The sequence below is a fragment of the Falco cherrug genome, chromosome 8 (genome assembly GCF_023634085.1).
Source record: "Falco cherrug isolate bFalChe1 chromosome 8, bFalChe1.pri, whole genome shotgun sequence".
NCBI classification, from domain to species: Eukaryota; Metazoa; Chordata; class Aves; order Falconiformes; family Falconidae; genus Falco; species Falco cherrug.
The window spans coordinates 59,713,005-59,737,173 of NC_073704.1; the positions used below are offsets into that span (position 1 = coordinate 59,713,005).

General features: G+C 42.2%; 1 protein-coding gene across 3 annotated transcripts in view; it reads right to left on the reverse strand.

Moving 5' to 3' along the window:
* Positions 1-12,366: 12,366 nt before the first annotated feature.
* Positions 12,367-24,169, reverse strand: part of CNOT6 (CCR4-NOT transcription complex subunit 6) — a 35,505-nt gene continuing 23,702 nt past the window's right edge. For 2 of the 3 annotated variants that reach the window (XM_055718243.1, XM_055718244.1), the window contains 8 exons: positions 23,325-23,429; positions 23,168-23,236; positions 21,532-21,689; positions 20,868-21,022; positions 19,793-19,947; positions 18,634-18,864; positions 17,140-17,342; positions 12,367-16,450 (listed from right to left, as the gene is read on the reverse strand). In XM_055718243.1, coding sequence (XP_055574218.1) covers positions 16,238-16,450; positions 17,140-17,342; positions 18,634-18,864; positions 19,793-19,947; positions 20,868-21,022; positions 21,532-21,689; positions 23,168-23,236; positions 23,325-23,429 — 1,289 coding nt within the window. In that variant the 3' untranslated portion in view covers positions 12,367-16,237. The remainder of the gene's footprint in view (positions 16,451-17,139; positions 17,343-18,633; positions 18,865-19,792; positions 19,948-20,867; positions 21,023-21,531; positions 21,690-23,167; positions 23,237-23,324; positions 23,430-24,169) is intronic. The other variant, XM_055718245.1, reaches the window with a different exon arrangement.

Below are 24,169 nucleotides of genomic sequence, written 5' to 3' on the forward strand. Positions count from 1 at the left end.
TTTAAAATCATAACAAGTCTTTTATGAGGCTTTGCTAGAGGAGAATATTACAGCTCCTCCAGGTGGAGATTTGCCTGTTGCTTACCCTGGCACAGTTCTGTTACCTTTACTCCATGATTTACTCTTGGCAGGAGGAGAGCTAGGAGCCCTGGCTGGGCTTTGCCGTGCCCGTGCTGCGGCTGTCCTGGATCTCAGCTGTAAAAATGCAGGTGTCACGCTGGTCCCTGCCCCGTCACAGCCACACCAGGCCGCACGCCACGGGCACCCACAGTTTGCTGTGCGGGGGCAGGAGCCCTGTGAGCTCGCACTCAGCCCCGCAGGCTCCACAGCATGCCAAGAGCAGCTCTGGCTGAGATGCAGCCTGGGGACACTGGGCTGGCACTCACAGGACCAAAATGTGAAATAATAATTTCTGGGTTTCCCTTCATATCTGTTCTTCTGTGTTCCCACCTACCCGATTGTGATGACGATGCTTACCGTGCTTCGCCTGGTGCTGTGAGACTGAAACATGAAAAAAACCCCACATGTGTGTGTTATGACCATCCAGCACGTAACATATATAAAGCAATTCAGTTGATGTGAATGCTACGCGGGGTGTCCATAGGAAGAGAAGCATTGTGGCGAAGTCCAGGCATGGCGTGGTGAGCGCATGCCCGAGTCATCCCTTGCTGCGGTGCGGAGGCTTCTCCATCCAGAGAAGCTGCCTCGCATCGGCGCTTGCTCCTGCAGAGCCGCCTGCCGTGCCTGCGTTGGGTACCACGCTCTCTGTAGCCAGCCAAGAGAAGCAACTGAGAAAACGGCAAAGCAATAGTAGCCTAATTATTACAACTACTACTAGGAATACATCTTTTGGCACAGAGGAGAGCATGGGGACCAGGCTGTTTGTTCAACAGCAGCTAAGATGGGAAACACCACTGGAAAGTTGCAATTATAAAAATGCTCACAAGCAGTTTCTAAACCACCCTCGAGCAGATTAAATCAGAAGGCAGCTTCTGCTTAGTGCCAAAGTGAGTGTAAATATGCTTGAGGATCAAAAGGTGAACGTATTTGAGCTTCTCATTCTCACATCTCTTACCTCAAATATTTTTTTCTCCTGTTGAAACTCATTAGTGCTATGGAGCTGAACTGCTTCTCATCTTTGTGTTTTGAACTAACCACACAGCAAGAACAAAAGTGAAGGTGGCTCCAGCATTTATTAGAGCTGATGGAGAGAGTTGGATCAGGGAGGTGCCACCCCACTCTGCCTCCTCCACACCTTTCCCTCCCTTCTCAGGTTAGTGCTGGGATTTAAGTGATGCTTGTCCACATTGCCTTGATGACATTTTAATTTCTCTCCGTGTGAATACTTATGACACTAATGCCTAGCAAGTCTTGTGCCAACTGCATGTATCACTGCTTTTGACAGCGGAAACAAATAAAATCCTTACATCAAGTTGCTGTTGCCATTACTGCAGAACCACGGGTGGTCATTTTCAGTGCAGGGCTGGCCCACAGCATGTGGGCTGGTGACTTGCCACCCAAACACCTCCTCACCCCACCAGGGCACCAACAGAGCCAGCTCCCAGACTTTCCCCACACATCCAGTGCCTTGTAGAGCTTTTCTGCCCTGTCAGGGTCAGGCTCTCCATGCCCAGGGCCCAGGCAGTTGCTTCCCTTAAGGCCAGCCAAGCTGCGCATCAGCAGGTCCCCCAGGACAAGCGCTGCAGCTAAAATATTCAGCCTCATGGCGGGGGCACAAAAGGGCCTTTGCACTTCACCCCTTTGGCAGCTGGTGCCCAGCACCGAGTCCTTCTCAGCCGCACAGTCCTGTGAGCCTCTAAATCCCTGAAACCCATCAACTTTTCCAGCAGAGCTCCCTGGATGTCTAAACTCAGTGAGGAGGGGCAGGAGCACCGATGTGCCGTGTCGGAGGAGAGCGCAGCTGCGGGGCTCATGGCTTGGCCATTCCTGCTGCTCGTGGCTCTGCGGATCTTGCCATACCCAGAGCAAAGCAGTGCAGGAGCAGGAGAGAGCTGCAGCTCGGGACACCCTGGGAAAAGCCCCCGACCCCTCTTAGGCAGGAGAGGGGGCAGCGCTGTGGGCCAGGGCACTGGGCAGGCTGGGCTCAGTGCTGGGGGCATCTGTAAACACAGCGGGGCTCCAGGTTTGCTCAGCAGCGGGTGCTACATGCCCGTGGAGCACTGGGTGTGCGGGGTCAGGTGCAGCAAGGCTCAGAGGAATGAAGCTTTGGAGCAAAGGGGCTTTTTCCAGAGTGCACTTTTACTTTAGCAAAAACTGAAGTGCTACTCAAGCAACCGGGTTTTGTCAGAGGAGCCAAAGCTGCTGGGAGGCAGCAAAGATGGGGACAGATGGAGGCACAGGCAAATTAGGGTCACAGGAGTGACGGGGCAGCAAGGCGAGAGGAGGGAAATATGGGCTGGCGGAGCCTAGGAGCGGGGAAGCTCCCAGCAGGATGGTGGGGGCTGGGGCTGGGAGCACAGGGATAGGGGCTTCCAGCTGTGCAGTGACAGAGGTGAGAAAGAAAACCTGGCTGACACAGGACAGAGAGAGCAGATAGCAAGGGGTGCTTCCATTAGCTTCAGCCATCCTTCAGGTTCAGATAAATCCTGTTTGGAAAAGCACAGCCCTTACCTTCACCATCGCCTCTGCTGGAAATGAGCACGTTGGCCCCCATGCAAGCTCCGGGCAATTAAATACCGCAACAGTTCCTGGAATAAGCCACTTTTGCAGCTGTAAAACATCACCCACCTTCCACACGCACCTGGGGCTGGCTCGGCGAGGGGCTGGGCTGTGGGGCGGCCCTTTCACCCCACTGCTGCCAGCATCGGCTGCTGCAACAGCCCCTCAGCTCCCTGCCCCCGAGCGCTCTGCCAGAGGTGACCGAGAGCTGCCGAGGGAGCCTCAGGCCTACAGAGGAAAATAAATGGGATTCTGTTAGATGGGGTGACATGGCATGTAGTCATACAGCATTTTTCTCCCTGTCCCCCTCTTTGGTGACCGCACACGTGGTACACCTGGGGCCACTGGGAGATGCTCTCCCTCTTTTCCTCCATACATAACAGCAGCTGAGGAATCACCACTCAGGATAAACCTGCAGAAGTCACAGCCTGTTCAGAAGTGCTTCCAGACAAGAAAGAAAACCTTATCTAGGAATTTAGGTCACGGAGTGAGATAAAAGCCATGCCGCTTCCCTGGCCAATCTCATGGCAGGCTCTGCATTTGAAGTCACTGGCAGAAAAATCTCATTTATTGAGATCATCAGAACTGCCAAAGGGATTTGGATTAATTTGAATGGGGAATTGGTATCCAAATCCCACCGGCAGCTTTCAGTCTCAGCCTTCGCAACCGGTTCACAAGCAATCTATGGGCTAACGTGCAATTTCGCTTTCATGATCATGCAGCCTCTTCCTACCGCAAACAGTAAATGCATTTGGACACAGAAAATCACAACCAGAATTTACAAACTGGTGACTACGAGGTAGGAACAAAACTATCCCACTCTTTCCTCAAATACTTCTCTTTGAAATGGCAAAGGTACAGATCAGCTCAACCCAAAGGTGAGGATGCAAGGGCTCGGTGAGCCTCGCTGGTGGGGTCTGGTGGTTAGACCTGTACTCCTGCAGCAGCCGCAGCACACGGGGACCTTCCTCTGCCACCAGAGCTTTTCTGTGCCCACATGGACAGCCAGGATGACAGATGTTGATCGCAAACTAAAATACGAGCCAGCCCAACATGATTACAGACAGCGAGAGGTCACGAACAGGTCTTTCTCAGCAGGGATGATGAAAAGCAGAGACCAGCTGCAGCAGATTTAAGGGCTGCACACAAACAGGTGGATGCAGGAGGTGTGTGAGTCAGGTCAGCAAAACCAGTTTCTAAAAAAGGTCTTTAACTCTGAAGTTAGAATAAACGCAGCTATTTTTGTTTTAAGAAAAAAAGCGCCAGATCTTAAAGCTCCAATTTAAGGCATCATTTAAGCAGATCAGACGAGCCGAGGCAGAACACAAGGTCGCTCTGCTTAAAGCAGGGGTTTGTGGATTGTGCATCCATCAGGCTTTCCCCATGCCCTGAAGTGCCTGCAATTGGGCCTGATTGCTCACCGAGGGCATATTTTAATTAACTTTGAGCCTTTCTAAGTGGAGAGCAATGATAAATGGTGCACAATGAAGTTAAACTGCATTTAGTGACCAAGCAGGAATCCCTTCGCTTTGAGTGAGAACCTCATATGTCCCATCAGCAACATGATTAATGGCAAAGTGGTTTGCATTTGCAGCTGTAACCATGGGCAGAAGAGAGATCCTAAATGATGCCTGAAAGCTTTTCTGCTTGTGCTGGAAGAGTCAGATCATTCAAGCACAGCTCTCTGCCTTGCTCGCCAGGGCCCACATGTGTTTTTGTGGCTGGCGCCACTTATGTGGGCCACAGTTGAGAGCAGCGATGGCCCCTGAAGCCCCCACATCTTTCAGCTTTCCCATGCTCTGGGATTCTCAAGTATAATTTAATTTGCCTGGCACAAGCTAGAGCTGATGCAAAATACATGTTGTGTAAATACAGATACAATGTTCCTGGCAGTCGCAGCCTTCCTGGAACTAATGCTCCTGGAGGCAACACTTCTGGGGACTGTTGTGAGGAGCTGTAGAACTGGGCGTTTTTGGAATACCGTGTAGTTGCTACATAACGTTTGACCAAATGCCATTTTAAATCAAAGGGAGCCTGTAAGTCCTTTGGAATGGGCTTGTAATGGGAACAATTTTCTGCTTTGTTTAAAGCACAGATTTCTAATAGCAGCTGATGAGAGAAATCAAATTATTAGTTTGTTTATTTGTGTGTATTAGCATTTTGTCAACCATTTCTTGTCTTTGCTTTTAAATTAATCAGGCTGGAAGCCCATCAGCCAGCTTCGAGCTTAGCAAAACCTGTGCATTAACCACATTTTATCAGCCTGCACTTCGCACCACTTGCCGTGGCTTTTCCCCTCTGCGATTAGCAAGTCTCTGTTCTGCAAAGCGAGGTGGCCACACAAGGTGAAAGCAGAACCAGCCAGCAGGGAGACTGCCACATCTCATCTGATGCTGGAATATGACATCCATGAGTCAGCTGAGTTTAGCTGAATGTTTTGTTATTTTTTTCCCTTGGTCACAAGTACGTAGGAGAGAAAATGGTTTCTGGTTTATACCAGAGGTGCTGGGCTGCAAGTTCTGTATCTTCCCAACGCACTCGATGGAGCATTGGGTAGAGCTAACCTGGCTTGTGGCTCAGCTTCGGAAAAAGAGACATGCCACATCCTGAGCGTCCAGGCTCCAAAGCAGTTACACAAGAAATACCAACTTTGTTTGAGATGCTTGTCATGTTCTCCCTCGGCTCATGCTACAGAAGCATCAAACTGCGCAGAAAAAACTGTAACATTTGCTCCCAGATGCCCTTCGTGCGTCAGCAATGGCAGCTGCCCACCAGGTCCTGTCCTGCTGGGTGCTGTGGGTGCACGGGGAGCGGCTGTCCCCGACGTGCTGAGCCTATGAGCCTTCGAAACCGCCACCGTGAGATGGGCTGGGTGCTTCAGGTTAAGGCTGATTTGCACGAAGAGCAAAGGAACCTGTGCATGGTCCCTGCTCACAGCAGAGCCAGTGCTGTCAGCAAAAATATTCCTGGTCTTTAGGGGAAGCAGATATAAGCACAGGCTTGGGCATGCCCAGTTTTGAATCCAGAAACATCCAGGTCCCACTCAGGACGCCAGTTTAAGGACAGATGGATGTCGGAGCAGCTGGCACTGTTTGCAGCGAGCTGCAATTTGGTAGCACGGAGGTTGCAACATGCGTTTCTGCTCCTGCTTGGGAAAGGCAAGTAAGGATGAGCTGGAGAACTGGCCCCGGCGTTCCTGGGAACACTTGCAGCACCGCTCCTGCTGCCAGGTGACAGCATGGCTGGGGCACCCTGACCTTGGAGCTGCTCGGTAGATGGGGGCAAGCTGCTGGGGGGGGCGGGGAGGGCAAGGCACCCCAGCCCTGGGGGCTGGCAGCACAGCTGCCTCTGCTCAAACCTCTGTATGAACTAGGGCAGGAGGAGGAAAAATGATAATTAGGCGATTCAGAGAGAAAGTGCCAGGCCTTCTTGCTGCACAGGGTCAGCTCCTGGAATTAATTGCAGCAGGATGTCAACAAGATAAAATTTAGCAGGATTCAAGAGAGGATTAGACAGTCCTGTGATCAGAAACATTTGTGCAATGCTAACTGGGTCAAAGAAATACAAGAGAAATTGTGTTGTGCTTCCCTCAAGGGCTGAGCTGGTACCAGCTGGATTTAAAACAAATTCCTCACCACCTCCCCTTCCCAATCTTTTTATAGCAACAAGCAAATAGCAGGATCTATTGCAAAGTGTCTTGTCTTAGAATAATAAAGCATCGCCTGTTCTGGAAGTCCTCGAGAGCCACGGTGACAACTGGTCCATGCTGCGGCATCTGGTGGAACCCTCCTCTTGTAATTTTAAGGATAGGAAATGGAAGTTTTACATTCTCCGCTGCCTTTAAGCTTCAGATCCAATAATTTCTCAAGAAGAGAACGAACAATAATCTGCTGCACAATAAACTGGCTGCAGATGAGCTGGTTCAGTCTCCACCCTGAAACCCTTTTCTCAGCGTAATTAACCAAATAAATTATTTGACTGTATGATAGCATCAACCAGAAAAATGTGCAGGGGTAATAGCTGAATCCAAAAGCCAACACTAGTGGTATCATAGGGGAGTATCACAGGGGGCTAATGGGAGTCATGGTTTTCACCACCAAAGGGAAGAAATCGGGTCTTGCTGCAAGTAAGCAAAGCACAACCCGCAGTGAAACACAGGCTTCACTCTGCGGGCACGCAGGTACGCACTAGCTGCTCCATGGAGGTAGACACCATGGAGGTAGTACTGGCAGCTGGGGTGCCCAGTATAATTGTTTCCAAATTTTTCATTTTTATTAGAAAGATGCTGACAGGAATCTATAGGGTTTGCACATTTTCCTGACACTGTAAAAATTCTCCTGGCACAACTGGCCAGAAGGCATGACACATTGCGTGTGACAGCAAGGGTAGTGCAACCTGCTCCAAGCTCATCAGTTCATTACATTTTACGGTCTTCAACAAAAGGATTCTGAGAGAAATGTCTTGCTAAGGCTAATGCTGACAACAGAAAATTACCTGGTAATCTCAATCAGCAGCAGAAAAGACAAAACCTTCTTCCTGCGGTCCATTGCAAACAATATGGGGTGGAAAGGAAAACACGTCAGCATTTAAATATCATCCCATTAGGGTTGACAGAAATTTGGGATGCCCGATGCCTTCGAAATTTTGGTATTTGAAAATAAGGATGAAAACAACTGCTGCCAAAATTGCCCAGGAAACAAACCCTCCCCACCAAATTCTGTTGCATCCAATGCCGTTTGGTCAATTCTATCAATTCCACTCCACAATGAAGTTCAAACTGTTTTGCAAAATTGTATTGTGTTCTGTTTTCCTGCTCTTCCAGGAATAGCAACACTTAATACCATCTGTCACAACTTTGTCAGACTCTGAGACACGGCAGGGCCGCAAGGACCCAGATATCAGAAGGGTCTAATTAGTATTTATTAGAATTCTTTCCCTTCTCGTTAACCGTATCAAGGGCTGCATTTACACAGCAGTTTGTCACACATCTTTTTTTTTTTTTTTTTTTTTTTTTTCCTAGAGAAATGTTTCTTGCTTGGAGCATAATAAAACAGTTGGCTATAAGACATTACTGCTCCTGGTACAAGCTCCCAAACTAGTCTAGCTCCGTTGTACTTCAACAGACAACACCAACTTACTTATCTTCACAGACCAGGGCCTTTGCAGACTTACTTAAGGAGCCACTGTTTACAAAACCTTGTACGAAGTGTTCCACACCAGCAGTATTTTTAAAACCACTACAGAAACAAAGGACTGCACCATACACATTTCTTTTACTGCTGGCAGAGGAGGGACACGGGCCGGGCCGAAGGCACACGGCTCACCCTGCTGCGGAGAGATGCTCTGCGCAGGACACGGACACGGCTCCGCGCTCTTCTCACACCACCTGATCTCCCCGACTGCAGAGCACCTGCAGCCTTGCTCAGCTCCCTCCGCACGCTGCAGCTCGCGGGAGGTGATGAGGTGATGCTCACCTGCAGGGCACGAGGCAGCAGCACCAGCGAGGACCCGAGCTGGGGGCGCAGGCGCAATGGGTGCTGCAGTCCACACGCCCAGCACCTTCAGCAGGTTGCTGGCTTTTTGAGTTACTTTTGTTTTCTGTAGAATGGGAATAATTCTTAGACTATTTGCAAGATCAGCCAAACCCATAACAAAAAATCATTATATACAAACAGATGTTTCACAGGCAGTAAAGAATCTCCGCGGTAAGAGGCACGCGTGCTGCAGCGCTGGGCAGGTGCTTTCTCTTTATCCAATAGCTCCTACAGGACACGAGTAACACAAAGACAAATGTAACGAAAAGGCTGGATGTCCACTGAAGGTGATGTAACTAGGTGAAACTGCAGCTTTCACCCCATCAGATGTGAAAGCTTAATTAAATTGTACAGCCGTACCAAAGACTCAGGGCTGGACCCAGCCAAAAATGTGAACCCAGTTCAGCGGAATGCGAATGCCTGTGCTTGGTGCTGCAGGTCAGATGCTCACCCTGCCCGCCTGCGGGGCTTTGGTGGGTTAGGACAGCTCTCAGGAAAGACAACCTGTTCTACATGCACATGTGGTAGCTCCATTTTTCATTTTTCGTACACCCGACTGCCTGTGTTCCCAGTGAAAGCCCAATGGAATTAATGGAAAATTTTCTGTCGGCTGTCTTGTGCCAAGACCCAAATTCCTACCTTTTGTTCATCTCCCTCCTCCCTCACTGGTCCCTGGATGAAGGATTCCACCCGAGGGAGAAAATGTTGCACAGAGTAATCCCTGCCCTTCCTGTAATGCATTGCCTAAACTCACAGCAGAAGTATTTCTGGTTTAATACAAGCAAGCGAGCAGGAACAGCCCACACGGATACGGGGGTACAGCTGCCCAGGGAGCAGCTAAAGCAGTATAAACCCTCAGCTGTTTCACACACTGTCTTAAAACATTGCAAAGGGAATAAAAATACATACATTCATGAAGTGAGAAACTGAAAATCAAACTGCAGTTTTGAAGGATAAGCCTGTTTGACTTGCTCTTCTCTCACTGGGCAATGCACGTAGACTCTGTACTGGATGTAGCTGCTGTTATTCACTGGAAAACTCACGACCACGCTGAGACAAAGGGAGCTCCATCTTCAGAGGGTTAACCAAGACAGATCTCTGCTTCCTTTGCCCAGTAACCTGTAATTCGTTGTTCTGAGATTTCAGCAGCAGCTTTTCCACAGCCGGCAGCACACGTTCCCCATGCCTTGCGGGAGCACACGAGTGTGACAAGCGCCTCGGTTCGCAGCACCCCAGCACCACGCAACCACGCTGACTGGTGTGCTCCCGCGTGTCGCTGGAGCCTGGCTCACATCCCCCCGAGCCCGGGAAGCTGCAGAGAACAAATCAACGAGAACAGGAAAGGTGCAGCCTCATCAAGCGACTGGCAGGTTAGAAGCAGCAGCCCTGCCACGGGTGATGCCACAGGCCAGACACCGTGCCAGGCGGGATGCTCCCCTTCGCCCCACGTTGCTCACGGCAGCAACTTGCGTGCAATTCCTAACGCTCCTCTCCCTCACTGCTTTATCTGGGAGAGGTGGGCGAGGAGGAGATGGTTAAAAGAAATCCTTGTGCATCTCTAGGCTTTCCCCCACCTCATCCCTGTCTTGGTGGTGTCATGCTACCAGGGTCAGCGAAACCAGCCCATAGCTTGGTTCAGGTCTTCAGATACCAAAGGTCTTAGCCCTCTTGGCCAAAAAGTGGACTGTTAACCCGTATACTATTTTTTGAAAAGGAAGAAGGAAAATAAAATCAATAAATCCAGGCCCTGAATAGCTATCAATACCATTAGCCACCGTGGTGAAACTAGTGCACACGACTGGCACCCAAAGGGAGCAGCCTGTGCCTTGAACTACAAAAAACTAGAAAAAAACCCTAGAAAAAACTAGAAAAACTAACTCACTAGGGGAAAAAAAATAATTCTATGAAGCTTAAATCTTTGCAGTCATTAAGACCCAGCAGGAACATATATATGTTTTCATTTTCTGTAATGTATATCTTTTTTACAACAAACATCTAGCATTTTTAAAGGACATTAATACCGTCCACTAACACACTGGGAAGATTTGACCAGAATGTACCTTCCTACCTTTTAAAAATTGATAATCTGTGGGAATACAAGGCTTGTTTTGGAATAAGAAAATATTAAAATACGCCAAAGGTCCCTATAGCTTAATTAGCCTTACTACTTTCCATGCAAACAGAGTAAGTGAACATTTATGAGAGTGAACAATTAGTGCCTCTGGGTTAGGAGGGGAAGATGAAAAGCAAGAAAATAACCAGAACACTCACCTTAAATGAAGTACAGCTTCTCCCAAAAGGTCACCCGATGCGTTTTGCATATTCTTGTCCTTTCCACTTACCTTTTTCTCAGTTCCTTGTCCTTCCCACTCCCTTTTCAGGCTCAATTGCAGACATTTCAAGGCTCCTCTGCTGTATCCATGTCAGTAGAAAAGAAATGCCACGCGGTCACCTGCACTGATTTGGGAAACTCCCACCCCTTAAGGCACAAACCCAACTTTGTACTATCACTGCAGAGCCAGTGGACACAGGGTACGAAGGATCAGTAACTATGAGTCTGGCCAGTGTGATTTTGTATTCAGTTATATTAGAACAGCTGTAGTTATTTTACTGCAAATTAAAGCGAAACAAATTTTCACGTACCTGGCTTAGGACCACAGGATACAAGCTCAACTCAGTCCTTTGAGTAAGAGATGCTGGTTTTCATATACGCTTTCTGGACAGGGCACCAGGCTCTCCATTAATTTTGGCACATTAATTAATGTTTGCCGACAGCTAGATCTCCCAATACTTACGTGCCAGGTTAGCAGGTATTATTTAAGAGCTCATAAACTCCAGTTTGGAACCATGTAACTGACAGCTGTACTCATCTTAAAAAATAGCATTAAGCAGATAAAATGCAGCAAGCGAAGGCCCTAGAATGATATTACCACTGAGGAGCAGGTAAGTCCTTTTCATTCCCATCGTGACAGTTGGATTTATAAGGCAAATATTTAATTGGCATGGACATTACCAAACCAATAGCTGCCACTGGAGAAGGTTCGTTCCAGGGCCTGAATTCCCACAAATATTAAGAATAATCCTACAAGCCACGCTTTCTGGATTGTGCGCGCACGGTGCGCACCAAGGCTGTGTTGCACGCACCATCTAGCGGCAGGACTGCACATGTGATGGTGGCAATTCCAATCTCACCCATGAGACGGAACAAAAAAGCCCTTGCAGAAGTCTAGCACGGGCTCATCGCTCTGCTGGGGACTTGCAGCTGCTTCAGGACAACAACTATTAAAACTACAAACAAGCTGAACACCCCGGGGCACGTGGTATTCGTGGAAACACTGAACTAGATCATCTGTTTCAAAGCAAAGCAGTGCCAACATACTGAACTCGAGCTCTGAAGAGATGCAGGGGTGCCAGTGAGATGTCTGGTGTGCTTCACTGCTTCACACAGCACATGTGCTCAGATGTTTTGCTTGCTGCTAATGCTGGGATAAAACATAAGAGTCTGCACTGTTCTGCATACACTCTGATACAGAAGAAAAACACACACACACACACATACCAAAAATAATGCAGTATTAAAATAAACTAAGGAGAAGAGTTAGTTGAATCTCATTCCTGGGGGAAAATAAAATAAAATAAAATAGATGCATGGAATCTTCACTTTGTTCCTCTCCCACGGTAATTTAATGGAATCTTTGAATCCCTTCCCACTGCCAGACCCCAAGCCTACTTTAGGTCTTCTGGTGGGGGGAGGGAAGAGCAAGGAAGGAGCAGGGTCTACACGACCCAGACAAAACCTGTGGACCCTTCACTGCACAGCTGACCTTACTGACTCACTTGGGAAGGTCAGAAGATGGCCAGAGATTAAGACATGGGGCTGAGATCTGAATAGGTTTGGACGTGGGTTTTCCACAAACTCAGGCGGCGTTACTGACCAGGTCTTCACTTGGCCATCCAAACCCAGCTGATCCAAGCAGCTTTCTGGTCTGCAGAGCTAGAAAGCAACAGAAAGTACACAAAAATCTTTCTGGGATTATCAAGTTCCTTACATGCGTCCATTTTACCCTTACCACACTTCAGTCACTCCGGCTGTATGCGCAACTCTTCAGGAAAAGCTTTAGGAATTAAGTTAAAATATGAATTAGACTTCAAGAAGGTTTGAAACAGATATTGGATTTATTGGTCAGCTATGAGTAGGAAAATACATTGGTAAAGAAAAAGAAGACCCTGTATATAAATATAATACTAACTAGTTAAAATTTGACCAAGAAGAAAGTTCCACTGAAGAGAACAGTAAAAGCCCTTGTTTACCATCAGACCATATTCAGTTTCCCATTTATCTTATTGAAGAGCTGCCTATAGACAAATGCAACATTCTTTGAGCTTAGTGCAGATAATGTGCTGGTTTTTGTTACATGATTGGTAAACAAGAGTTAGTCCAGTGCATTACACATTATACAGAAGTACTGTGAATAAAGACTAAGATACTCTATTTTAGACACTACTTAAACATACCAAGACACTTAAGTGTTACAAATTTATGCAACCAAAAGAAAAGAATAGCAATTAACATACTAAAAAATACTGTGTCCGGCTGGATGAAAAAGGCTTGCTACTTAAGCGGTTAACTGATTTTCTTTTCAGTTTTACAGTGTAATTAGTTCTTTTTCCCGCAAATGGTGTTGTAATTATTTTGTCTTTCATACAGGTTTTGTATGGTTGAAAAAGCAAACCATCAGCTATTTTCTAAGTCTGCTCTTAAAAAAATAAACTTGAGAGATTTGCTAAAGTTACATCAAATATACATACATACAATGTTCTTAAAGTCAGTTTTGACAAACGCTAGCCAAATTTACCTTTTTTATTTTTAAAGCTGCTAAAAGAACAAAATAATTACAACATGCACTGACTTATAGGCTCTTTTCACACACCCCTCCCCCTGCTACTTGAGCTAAGTTAAAAGCAGTAACTTGTGGCATTAGTCTTGTAGTCTAATCAACTCTTTTAGTTAAAGGTGTGTTTCATCTTACACTTTGACACCCAGAATTCTCGGTAAATTAAACTAGACAAGATGTGGCTGACTGTACTTTAAGTGGAAAAAAGCCTGGTCTAACCTAAATAAATCCTTTCAACCCCAAAGATGTTCTGTGATTTTTGCTATGTGTGCTTTTACAACAAGAACACTGAAGGTACATTATGGCAACACCCCAAATCACCTCGAATAAAAATATTGCAAATAACCATTTAATGTTAAAAACTATGAAGCAAACATTTTGATTTTGTGAAGACATGGTTTATTGCCTTATTCTATGTTATAGCTGGAAACTGAGACTTCTGAGTTAGATTTGTTTGTCATGGGAATATATTTTCTTTGAGATTGTTTGACAAAGTTTATTTCAGCTCTGTTTCGGTGCCATCTGGCCTTTCCCTATATTCAAAGTATTTCTCCTTCCTTCAGCCCCACGTCATGGCTGCAGTCCAGTTAAAACCCAGTGAAGTCAAAGGAGTGTCTTCAATGTATTCAGTGGGTTTTCGATAGGGACCTGATGGACTAGTATAAAAGCTGGAGGAAATGGTTACTTAAATGGACCCTTAGACTGTAAGGTGACTAAGCAGGAACAGTTGTGTCTCCAAAAGCACAAGGGGCCATATTTCAACATGCTGTCATAAATTCAAATATTTTTTAAGACTAAGCAATACAGGAGAACACATACTGGATAAAGCTCAAACCTTTAGAATCTAACAAGTGCACTCAAGCTCCAGCATCTATTAAAGTAAATTATCCCCCTCTAAGAAATACAAAATGAGTAAGTGCTTCCCTTCCCCTTCTGTAAAGCTTTCTGGACTCATTACACAATCCAGATAATCAGAAAAGAAAAATAGTTTGCTTAGTTTGACAAGCTAAATTGGCTTATCATAACTGGAAATTGTCATGATGTACGTTACCAAGACATCATTAAGGAAACATGAGTAAAACACCTTTTATTCACACTTTACAAAAAAACCCAAAAAAACAAACAGAAAAAAAATAACACTACGCATTAAGTCTACTACAGCAATACTACCAGCATTTCAATGTACTGATTATAAACTGGACATGTTTGGTGTTTTCACAACTAAAACCAAAACAAAATAACCCCAAGAGATTAGGTCCCAGACAAGGATTCAAGATCAAAATTTCTCCTATTGAAATTTTAAAATGTACATTTTACATAACCGAACTGTTTGTAATTTTTTACTTCCAGCTTAAAACAGAACGGTTTGAGCACACTTATGTGCTGACTACTTTTCAATAAAATTTTGAATCGTTATTACCAATTCACTCTTTATATATAAAAATTCACAATATTTAGAAAGTTTTCTCTTAATGCTCAGTGTCCTTTTGCTTCCCTGCCCGCAGCTGAAACAAAAGCTGTTTAAGACCAAGCTCTCTATCTTAATTTTTTTTTTTTTTTTTTACATTGATTATTCAAATTGTATTAGTTTAAGGAGATGATAAAATCTCCCTTTTAGGATACAAATAGACAAGTTAAATTTGTAAGCTGTTATGTACTTGGCTTCATGACACAAATGGCACTGAGGGTACACTATAACTTCAGTCTTGCTTGACACTTTAAGATAAGACTTGGTCACTTTAAAAAAAAATGATCTGAAGAATTGTCTTTGGGACCTGTATTGAAAAATGCATTTATTTTACACTGCTTCATCAATAGAAAATGTAAGGTTGTTTTTCTTTTTTCTTCAAGGAATTATACTTTCTGAAACAGAGGAACACGCTTAAATGAAAGAGAATTCACATGATAGTAATTCTTAGTGGGAAAAACGGCACTGTGCAATGACACTGAAAGAAGCAGTGCATGGGTATTAGAAGCTAGAAACTGTGTACCCATAACCTGAACATGTTCAAAAAGTGTGATATTCAATGCTTCACAAAGGAAAAAAAGATGCCACAGCTTATACAAAAGTATCTTCATAAAATTTTCACAAGTGTTAACATTATTTAAAAAAATAAAAGAGGATGCACAGGATCTCTCTGCATGCACAGGCAGTGCTAGTTGAGAACAAATTTAAGCAGGCACAGTGGAGATAGGACAAGTATTTAAAACAGAAATGAAGAAGCTGTACACAAGTATCCCTAAATTTTACTTCAAAAGTTAGAGACAAGAAAAATATCTGAGTGTATACACATCAGCAATAACCTTCAATCCATACAGGTCTACTTATATTCACTGCTTAGCTTATCTGTTCTGTGAGAACTCTATGCTTTTTTCTTTTTAAATCAGAAATAGAATTTATTTAGTTGTCTCTGTAAGGTATCAAGATTTTATAGGTTTGGATTTTCAAAGCAACATTCTCAATTGAACATAAAAAGTAGTATAAAAGGGCTAACGAAACCCTAACAGTGCAAATCATTAGCAGAGAAAACCTGTGACAACCTCTTTTACAAGCTGGCCTTTATAACACATGAAAACAGATAAAAATTTAGCCTTAGTTTACAATACAATCATTTTCCAAATCTGATTTTTCTTTTTTTAAAGTACAAAATCTCATAAATCAGTTTTTCTGTTGTTCATATACAATCAATAAAGGCTAAATTCAAATTCTATATTTTACAAACAAGTCTGAAAAAGGAGGGAGTGAAGTACGGAAGAATGTTCTGTGGATGTTCCTACTGGCCTCAAAAAAGTAGTGCTACAGATAACTGTGCAAAGAGAGTATACTGTATAACAATTCCCTATTTCAAGGCATAAAATGTCACGTTGGATAAAACAAACAGGAAGGTTAATTGTAACGTATTAAGGGTGCAAACGCACCAATCGCTGTTGAACAGTATACAAAGTATATAGGGCTCAGAATTGTGTCTGTTGATAGCACCTGGCTTTTACTATGTCTTTAGCAAATAATTAGATTTAAGATTAAGATTATTAAGAAAAAAAATCCCTGTTGGCCATACCTCACTCCTCTATATTCAGATTTTACAATTGTACAAGTTAGATTGAGGTTGCCCTCTAAAATGTACTTGACTACCTCCTGCCAGGGAGATGGATTCCGTTTACAGGAGGCAGGAAAGGCAGCAAAAGCTCCAGTTGTGCAAAAAGTGAGAAGTGGTCAGAAGGGATAAGTGGATGTGGACAACCACTTATATTGTTCTCTATTAACCAATGATGATCCAAAGGTCCAAGAATGCCAAGTATGTTTAGCTGAGGTTTAGAGTAGAAGATGTAGTCAATAATACCCTAAAGCAAGAGAAGAAATAAAATCAATTATTAACATATAATTCTTGGCCCAAGTTATTCTTCCAAACAAGGGGTGAGCTCAGTATTATGAGTAAGTGAAATGCTACCATTCCTTCTCTATAGCACATCAACTTAGGAGACTTCTACTTCCTGCGTCCCGTGGGTTCCTCAGTATAAACTAGGAAAACAAAAGAAAAGTCCACCCCATATCACTTCTGCTGTGCTTTTGTGGGTTGTAATTTCCAGTCTCCTACATAGCTTCAAATCACATTTATCGGATTTTGAAGAGGAAAGGAGCCATCTTTTTTTCCACTGGGCAACAGAGCACTGAGAGCTTTCCAGGAGCAACACGGATTATTTCCTTGCAGTTGATATCTTAAGTGCCCCCACTGTACTATTTAATTTAGCTTGGAGTATTAAAATACAAAATCTTCATATTTACAGGGAAGGTTAACAGCACCCCAATTCTTGCAAATCTATTCCAGGTTACTAACAAGAAGGAAAATTTGGTTTCTAAGAGTCTGAAATCTTGGGCTCTCTAGTTCGCGATGTTTTAAACATAAACTTGATGAATTTACTGTGAACTACCCAAGCAGATTAACTTCTTTGTTAAACGATTTTGTAGAGCAAATCACGTTAGTTAAACTTCAGAATGGAAAGCTTTTCTGAAATATCAGCCAAGTCCTTACCTTGAAGTCAAATGTGTAATTTGTATAAGGCATTAGACCATTCTCATAGGCACTCTTCAACTTGAAACCATGTGTAATTCTTCCATTTGTTGTTCCATTCTTTCCATTACAGCTGAAGTTAGTAAGACTTTCATTGTATCTCAGTTCCTTAAAATCTTTGTGGTTTGTTTCCACTCCACCAGTGCTCAGGTACTCAACAACACCTATTAGGAGAGACACATGCCCACGTGAAGGTATTAACAAACATTCAGCAAATGAATGTGTAGGTACTTTGACTCATACAAGCAACATATGACAAGACAGTCAGCTGTAGTTCTTTTAAAATATGGCAAGACAATATATACGTGGAAAACCAAGAAGGTTAACAAGGAACGGACTTGGGGGAAGATGAAGAAAAGTGGAAGTAAAGTTCTGTAGAGGCTAGGTAGTCAGCTTCCTCCTCTCCTCCTCTCTATGCTCAAGTCCTGGCCTTCAACATTTGGCTAAAATGTTGCAAAAAAGCCAGCTTTTGAAACAGTACTTCAAATAAAGTTAAAGAGGCTGCAAAGCAAGTTGACAAGATTTGTGTCTTGGAAAACTGTGATCATACCTCTTTAATTTCAGAATAGCTGTGCTAAGGTTCTGGAAGGAAAACAAACAGTCAGACACATGAACTGGCTATTGCAATAGCCACTAGCAATACTTGCCTTCCTGGGATCAGAATGAATCAGATTTCTAGTACTGCTGAAAAGTAACTGCTCCTATTAACCCTAACTGATATTAGGATTTGCCATGCAGAGACAAGAAGGAAGGGAGGGGGACCAGAAATGGAGATTATTATACTGGACCAACTAGCAGTAAGAAGGAAGTACAGCTCTTGAGTTCAGCACTTCAGCTGGGTGCCTGAGAAAGCCAAGGCAGCGATCACTGAATCTGTTCTTACCTCACACTTTCTAAAAAGTTGCCGCCAAGTAAAAAAGAAAAAAAAACAAACCCCACAACCTTGCATGTTAGTGAAGAGCTCTGAAGAATCCTTTCTGTTAGGATATGTATTGAATTTCAGAAGTCTTAAAATATTTGGGATACAGAAAATTATTGTATGGTGGCAACTTTACAGAGAAGAACCCACCTTCTCACACTTGAAATTAAGAAAACCCAATTATCAGCAACATATTCATGTTTCCAGTTATTTTGGGAAGATATTTCTTCCTTTCCATTCCTGTATTGTAAGATAACAATGAAAATGCTGCTGGAAGACCAGACATAGCTATACTACTGCACAGACAGTAAGGTCACTCACAAAAGAAACAATTTATCTTTTCTCTCTTCCTTCTATTTTCTTAGTACCTTTAGAGCTTATGTATCAAACAATGTATACTCTAAGTTGAAAACAAAAAAACCCAAACAGTGAGACCTTAACAAAAACAAACAGTGAGACCTTAACATTTACATTGTTGCAAACTTGAAACAGTCTACAAAAAAGAAAACAAAAAACAAAAACCAAAAAAATCTTACCAGAGTCCGGTAGAGAATTGAGATCTGCACACAGTACAAGTGGAATGGTTCCAAGTTCTCCCGAAACACCAGGTTTGAGACTACGAGAAGCTTTGTCAATAATGTTCTTTACCTCGGACAGGAACATCATAGTCTGAACCAGCTTCACATCAGAATAATCTGGGTCCCAATGCATATGCGCATTAGCTACGAGAACCAGCTGCTTTTCCATCCCAAGATGTGGCTTTCCAGCTAGAATTTAAAATCAATTATTTACCTTACATGGTCAACATACTGCTGAATTTTAAACAAGATGTTTGAGGTGAGGAAAGAATAAAACAAAATACCAGTATAACTTGAAGAGGGTTAATACCATTTAAGAGGGTCACACAACTCCCCTAACATCCACTGAATGTTTTAGTTGATGTAAAACATTGGAAATAATTATGTTTCACATTCAAGACCATTAAGAGATGATCTTGTTACAGGTAATGCTTATGTACCTAAGAATACTGTGAATTAACAATAAATAACAGAATCTTAAGTAAAGGCAAATAGTGTCCTTCTAAAAAATTACAAGTTTTCCTCAGGTTGTGATAGTAAAACAGGCACTGCTCATATCTTATCAGGCAATAAGCAATGAATTTTAAGTTATCCACATTACAAGTTACCTCTCTTGCTAGAAGTGCTTCTTAAAAGGCTTGCTTGTTAGAATCTGAATTAATAAAATATCATTTGGATAAATACAATACAGGTTGAGTAGGTACCCACTGCGATACTTACAAAACCAATTTACATTTCCTAAATTAAGAATGACAGGGCAGAACAAACAGGTTGTATAAGAATGACAGTGAAGAAAATAACAAGCTAAAATGATGCAGATACATGATCCAGAAACACAGGACTAACACCAACTGATTCTTTAATAACTGTATACAACTTCAAGCAAAAAACACTCAAACTCATGTCTTTGTATGTCTTAAGCATAGAGTGGGAAAAAATAATCATTTAAGAATATGACTTCTCCTCAAGTCATCTTTGGAAATAAATTTGTCTGAGCATACAAAGCACAGTTATATTCATCTGTAGAATCTAGTTTCTCTGGTTTACTGTAACAAAAGTACATTTTTTCATTTACAAAATACAATCTATTAAAAAAATAAAACTAAATAGGACTTACATGACATTTCTATCAATTCCTTTCGCAGTTCTAATAATACAGCAACTCCAATGTTATCTTTTGTCATAACTCTGTTCAGCATAGCTTCTGAACCTTCCGAGTTTGCCATAGCTAGTTGATTGAACTCAACAGTATGTTTTTGAACCAAAGTAAATCTGAAAGAGAAACATCATGTATATTTTTTTCAGCAACCAGACACAAAACGAAATGTTACAGGTAACTCTTTTAATTAAAGCTCAAACACATTTATGATGCCAACATCTCAGTCAATCACATAATTTCATAAAATCCTAAACTGAAATCAAAGGATATAGTTTTCCTAGTGATTTTTATGTATTTTATATTACCTTAGTTTCAATTAAAAGATTTTTCTTTCCAGACAGAAAAAGAGAGAGAGAAAAAGTAGTGCTTGTTTCCAATTCTGTATCAGTTTCTAGTTCAAAGATGCAGGTTTAATAGAGAGGGACTAAATTTTTCTAAGCCAGAAGGTATCAAACCTGGCATCTACATTTACTTGTGGAAACAAAGGAATGGAAGCAGCAAGACAAAGCAAAGTTATTACCCTCATATACAAACAGTTGTACAATATGACACAACCAGTAAGTGCTGCAGCTCTTAAATAACGGCTTTTTTTTGGAAGTGAGCAGTGATATTAAATGCCTTTGTCTTCTGCTTTATGAGAAGACTAATGTATCTAAAAGTCAACGTCATCTGAGGTCTTACTTCAGCAATTTTGGGCATTATCACTCCTTTCCTCAAAAAAAAGCAAAAAATAACAGTATTTATTTTCATTTTTTATGATTAACACCTAATGGTTGGGGGACACACATTCAACAACTGAAGTACAATTTAGTGAACTCCTAACCTGCAATGCTCTAACAGAATGAAATCCCAACTTAAACACAAGTTCAAGGTAAGATTTTCTATCGCTAGTTGTGCACAGAACGATTTCTCTCCTACAGACCACTCTAACAACAGGATTGCTCTGTAACAAACAATGAATGGCTACAAAAAGGGCGACTAATGTGAAACTGGGCAAGACACAATAGAAAGCTTTGCAAAACACATCACTTACTTTTCTGTTTTGAAAAATATTGCACAACCATCAACATGTTTTCTTTCCTGTTCTGACATTGTCCTAGCTCTAGATTTTGGACTGAAGAAGCCATTGTAGCCACGTTCTTTCAATTCTACCAGGAAAAAACTGTAGTACTGTTCCGTTTCAACCTCCTATAAAGTTATGAGACAGCACAGCATGAATGTACTATTAGCAAAATACAGAAGACTGATACTACTTAGTCTCTTCAGAAGTGTAAATCATTTTCAAATTAGATTTAAGGAAAAAAAATGTAAGAATTAAGTACATCAGAGAATGCAAATTTGAGAGCAATATCCCTATCTTAAGAAAATATAAATGAATTTCTGTAATCCCCAGAGTTATGATTATCTCAAGCCTTTTATTCAAGAACGTGTCAATTATAGCCCCACATACAAATGCAGGCACAAAAACACCCCCACATACATTTCTTTGATCAGCAGCTGCTGGTTCACATTCCAACTACCGTGGCTGAAAAGCATTCTTTTGATGTCAAGCAACAAATAATGTTCTAAACACCACTTCTTTTTTCTTCTGTTTTTGGAAGGTTTTGAAAACAGATCATTTACTGCAAATACATTTAATGTGGAGAAACCAGCACATGGGAATAGAAAAGGAAAAGAAATAATGGTGTATCTTTTACCTGAAGACTTATGATGTCAGCATTGCAGCTCAGGATTTCCTGCATAATAGCTTTTTTTCTGTATTCCCAGTTCAATGCCCAAGATGGACAATAGCCATACAGCTGCCGTGTAGCATATTTATCACAGAGTACGTTGTAACACATGACAGAGAACAAGGCTGCAGAACAATAATTTTACTTACATACTGATAAATTTAACAACAACAAAAAAATTATATATACAATTACGTTCTTGGCTTTTGCTTCTGCAAATTTACCAATTCATGCTTCATTTGCTTCAATCAAAACACAGCATGTGTACCTATACTAACAAAAAAAATTGTCAGTCCTTCTAGGAAGATAAATCACAGGTTTTAACTTATGGCAGCTGTCTTCTAGTATTTAGTTGGAAAACAAAAACCAGCCCCCCCTTCATATTATTAATGCAGTAAACAGCAGACGTATGTACTTTATGCTAATTGGCACTCTACTGTGAAAAGCCTAAAACAAAGTAAGTGTGTTTGAACATTTACATTTAATAGCTATACAAAAGTTTGCAACCTCTTCAAATAGATTAATTAAAAATCTATCTTACGTATTACCACCACCAACCTGCAACAGATCCATAGGCAAGGTATGGATCCCTTCGCACAATGAAAAAGCATAGGTAAAATAAAACCGCAAATGTTTCCACCTCAAGAAGTTTACAATTCAGGTGTAAAGACAAGAAACATCTACTCTTCATTAGTTTGGAATAGGAGTGATAATGAGAGAGTTTGGGGCAACTCGACAGGTAATCCAGCAGCACAGATTTTGAGTTTTGTTTTCTCGAGGGTTTTTTTTGTTTGTTTTTATAAAGCACTAAGGAATTTGCAGTAGGACAATGAGATGCTTAAAAGCTTATTGGGAGCTCCTCTCAAACACGGAGTACAACTCAGAAAAAAGGAGTAAGACAGTTATTTGAAGATTTAGCAAACTGAGGCAACAATCTTGGGCTGACTGGGGGTCAAAGCCCAGCATTTTGAAATAAATGGGTGACAGCCAAAGACAAGCTGCATTAACATAGTTATCTTCAAAGCAACCGCCTTAATAAAATTAATAGGGGAACATACATCAGTACTGAAAGAGAGGACGCTGCAGTAACTGAGAAATACACTAAAATTTTTGGTGCACAGGTAAACAGAAAAGGCTGCATTTTAGACGATTCATGCAGGAAAAAAACGTAAAAAAATTAAAAATAACCTGAATCCAAACAGCAAGAAAAGTGCTGAATCAAAGACAAGATACTGGTTACTTAAAAGAAAAAATTTCTACATTTTTGGGAAATCAGCTCACGTTCTTTATTTTTTTTTTAATTCTTCAACAAATGTTCAATTAAACCTGTTATAATTCAACTATATAACTAATTGTGGACAACATTTCCAATTCCTGGGAGAAGGACATTAATTAAAAAGAAATTACTTTATAGTAAAAGATGGGTAAATCTGGAACAGATGTTCCAACCGAGATAGAACTACTTCAGCTGGCCAGTCAGCACTGCACAGATGATTGGTTATTTAAGCATTAGGGTTTTTTCAGTAGATAGTAAAGATCAACACCTTTTATTAGTGGGGAGGCAGGGGGTGGGGAATCTTTAAATCCTTAGTGTGTTCAGTACCTGTTGGTCTTGTACGGTCTGGTTCTTGCAACATAATCCAAGATCTTGGAGGTGGCTGTTCCGTTGAAACTACGGGAACATTTTAAAGTAGAGATACAAGTGATAATCACATTTATTTTACACAGCAGAAATAAATGTTTTAAGAATGGTCACTTACTTCTTTTTGCAGTACCTGCCAAATTATCAAGCAAATAGTTCAGTAGCCTTCGTGTCCCATCTGGTTCCTGATAAAGGTTCAGAATATCCTGTGTAAGTGGATTTCCTGCAAAGAGATTTAAGGAAACGCTGAATAAAACAGACAGAACCGTTATGAATTTATATATCAGTGTTCAGCTGACATCTCTGAGAAAAGATACTGCATCTACTATGAACTATTTAAGAGGTTTCAGGTCTTACAGCCCAAACACTAGATGTGTGAACAGCTCTAGTGAAGGTAACCACATTCTCTCCTGCATCTGTCTTGTGACTGACCACCCCAAGGGCGGTCACTGGATGTAACAGTAGTGATGAACTGGCATGGTACAACACGCCAGCAGAGCTGAGGAGGCCAAGCACAGGAGCCACCTCTGCTTGCTCTGCTCAACGCAAGTGCAACATCCACCATCAGTTTATTTGCCAGTCATATCTGAGTAGAGAGTCCACCATCTGCCCAGCGCATAAGCCGATTGTAACAGTTTTCACGTACAGCACAGATGGAGGTTATCCAGTTTAAAGGGGGAGAAAACCCAGACTTTTGAGACTTAACAGTGTTTGCAGGTATTGTATCACTCAGTGCTCCTGATTTTGTGATACAAGTTCCCCTGAGGTCAGCAATTTTATCACTGTAATCCATACAGTTCAGAGGGAAAAAAACCAACCCAAAACCAAACCTGGGGAAAGATTTAAATTACTGCTTGCATAGCACAGTACCCTACAGCAGTACAAAGCACGTTCCCTTTTTGACTGGAGTTGAATATCTACAATTAACTGCAGGCTATTCCTTAGTTAAAGGAGCACTGTATT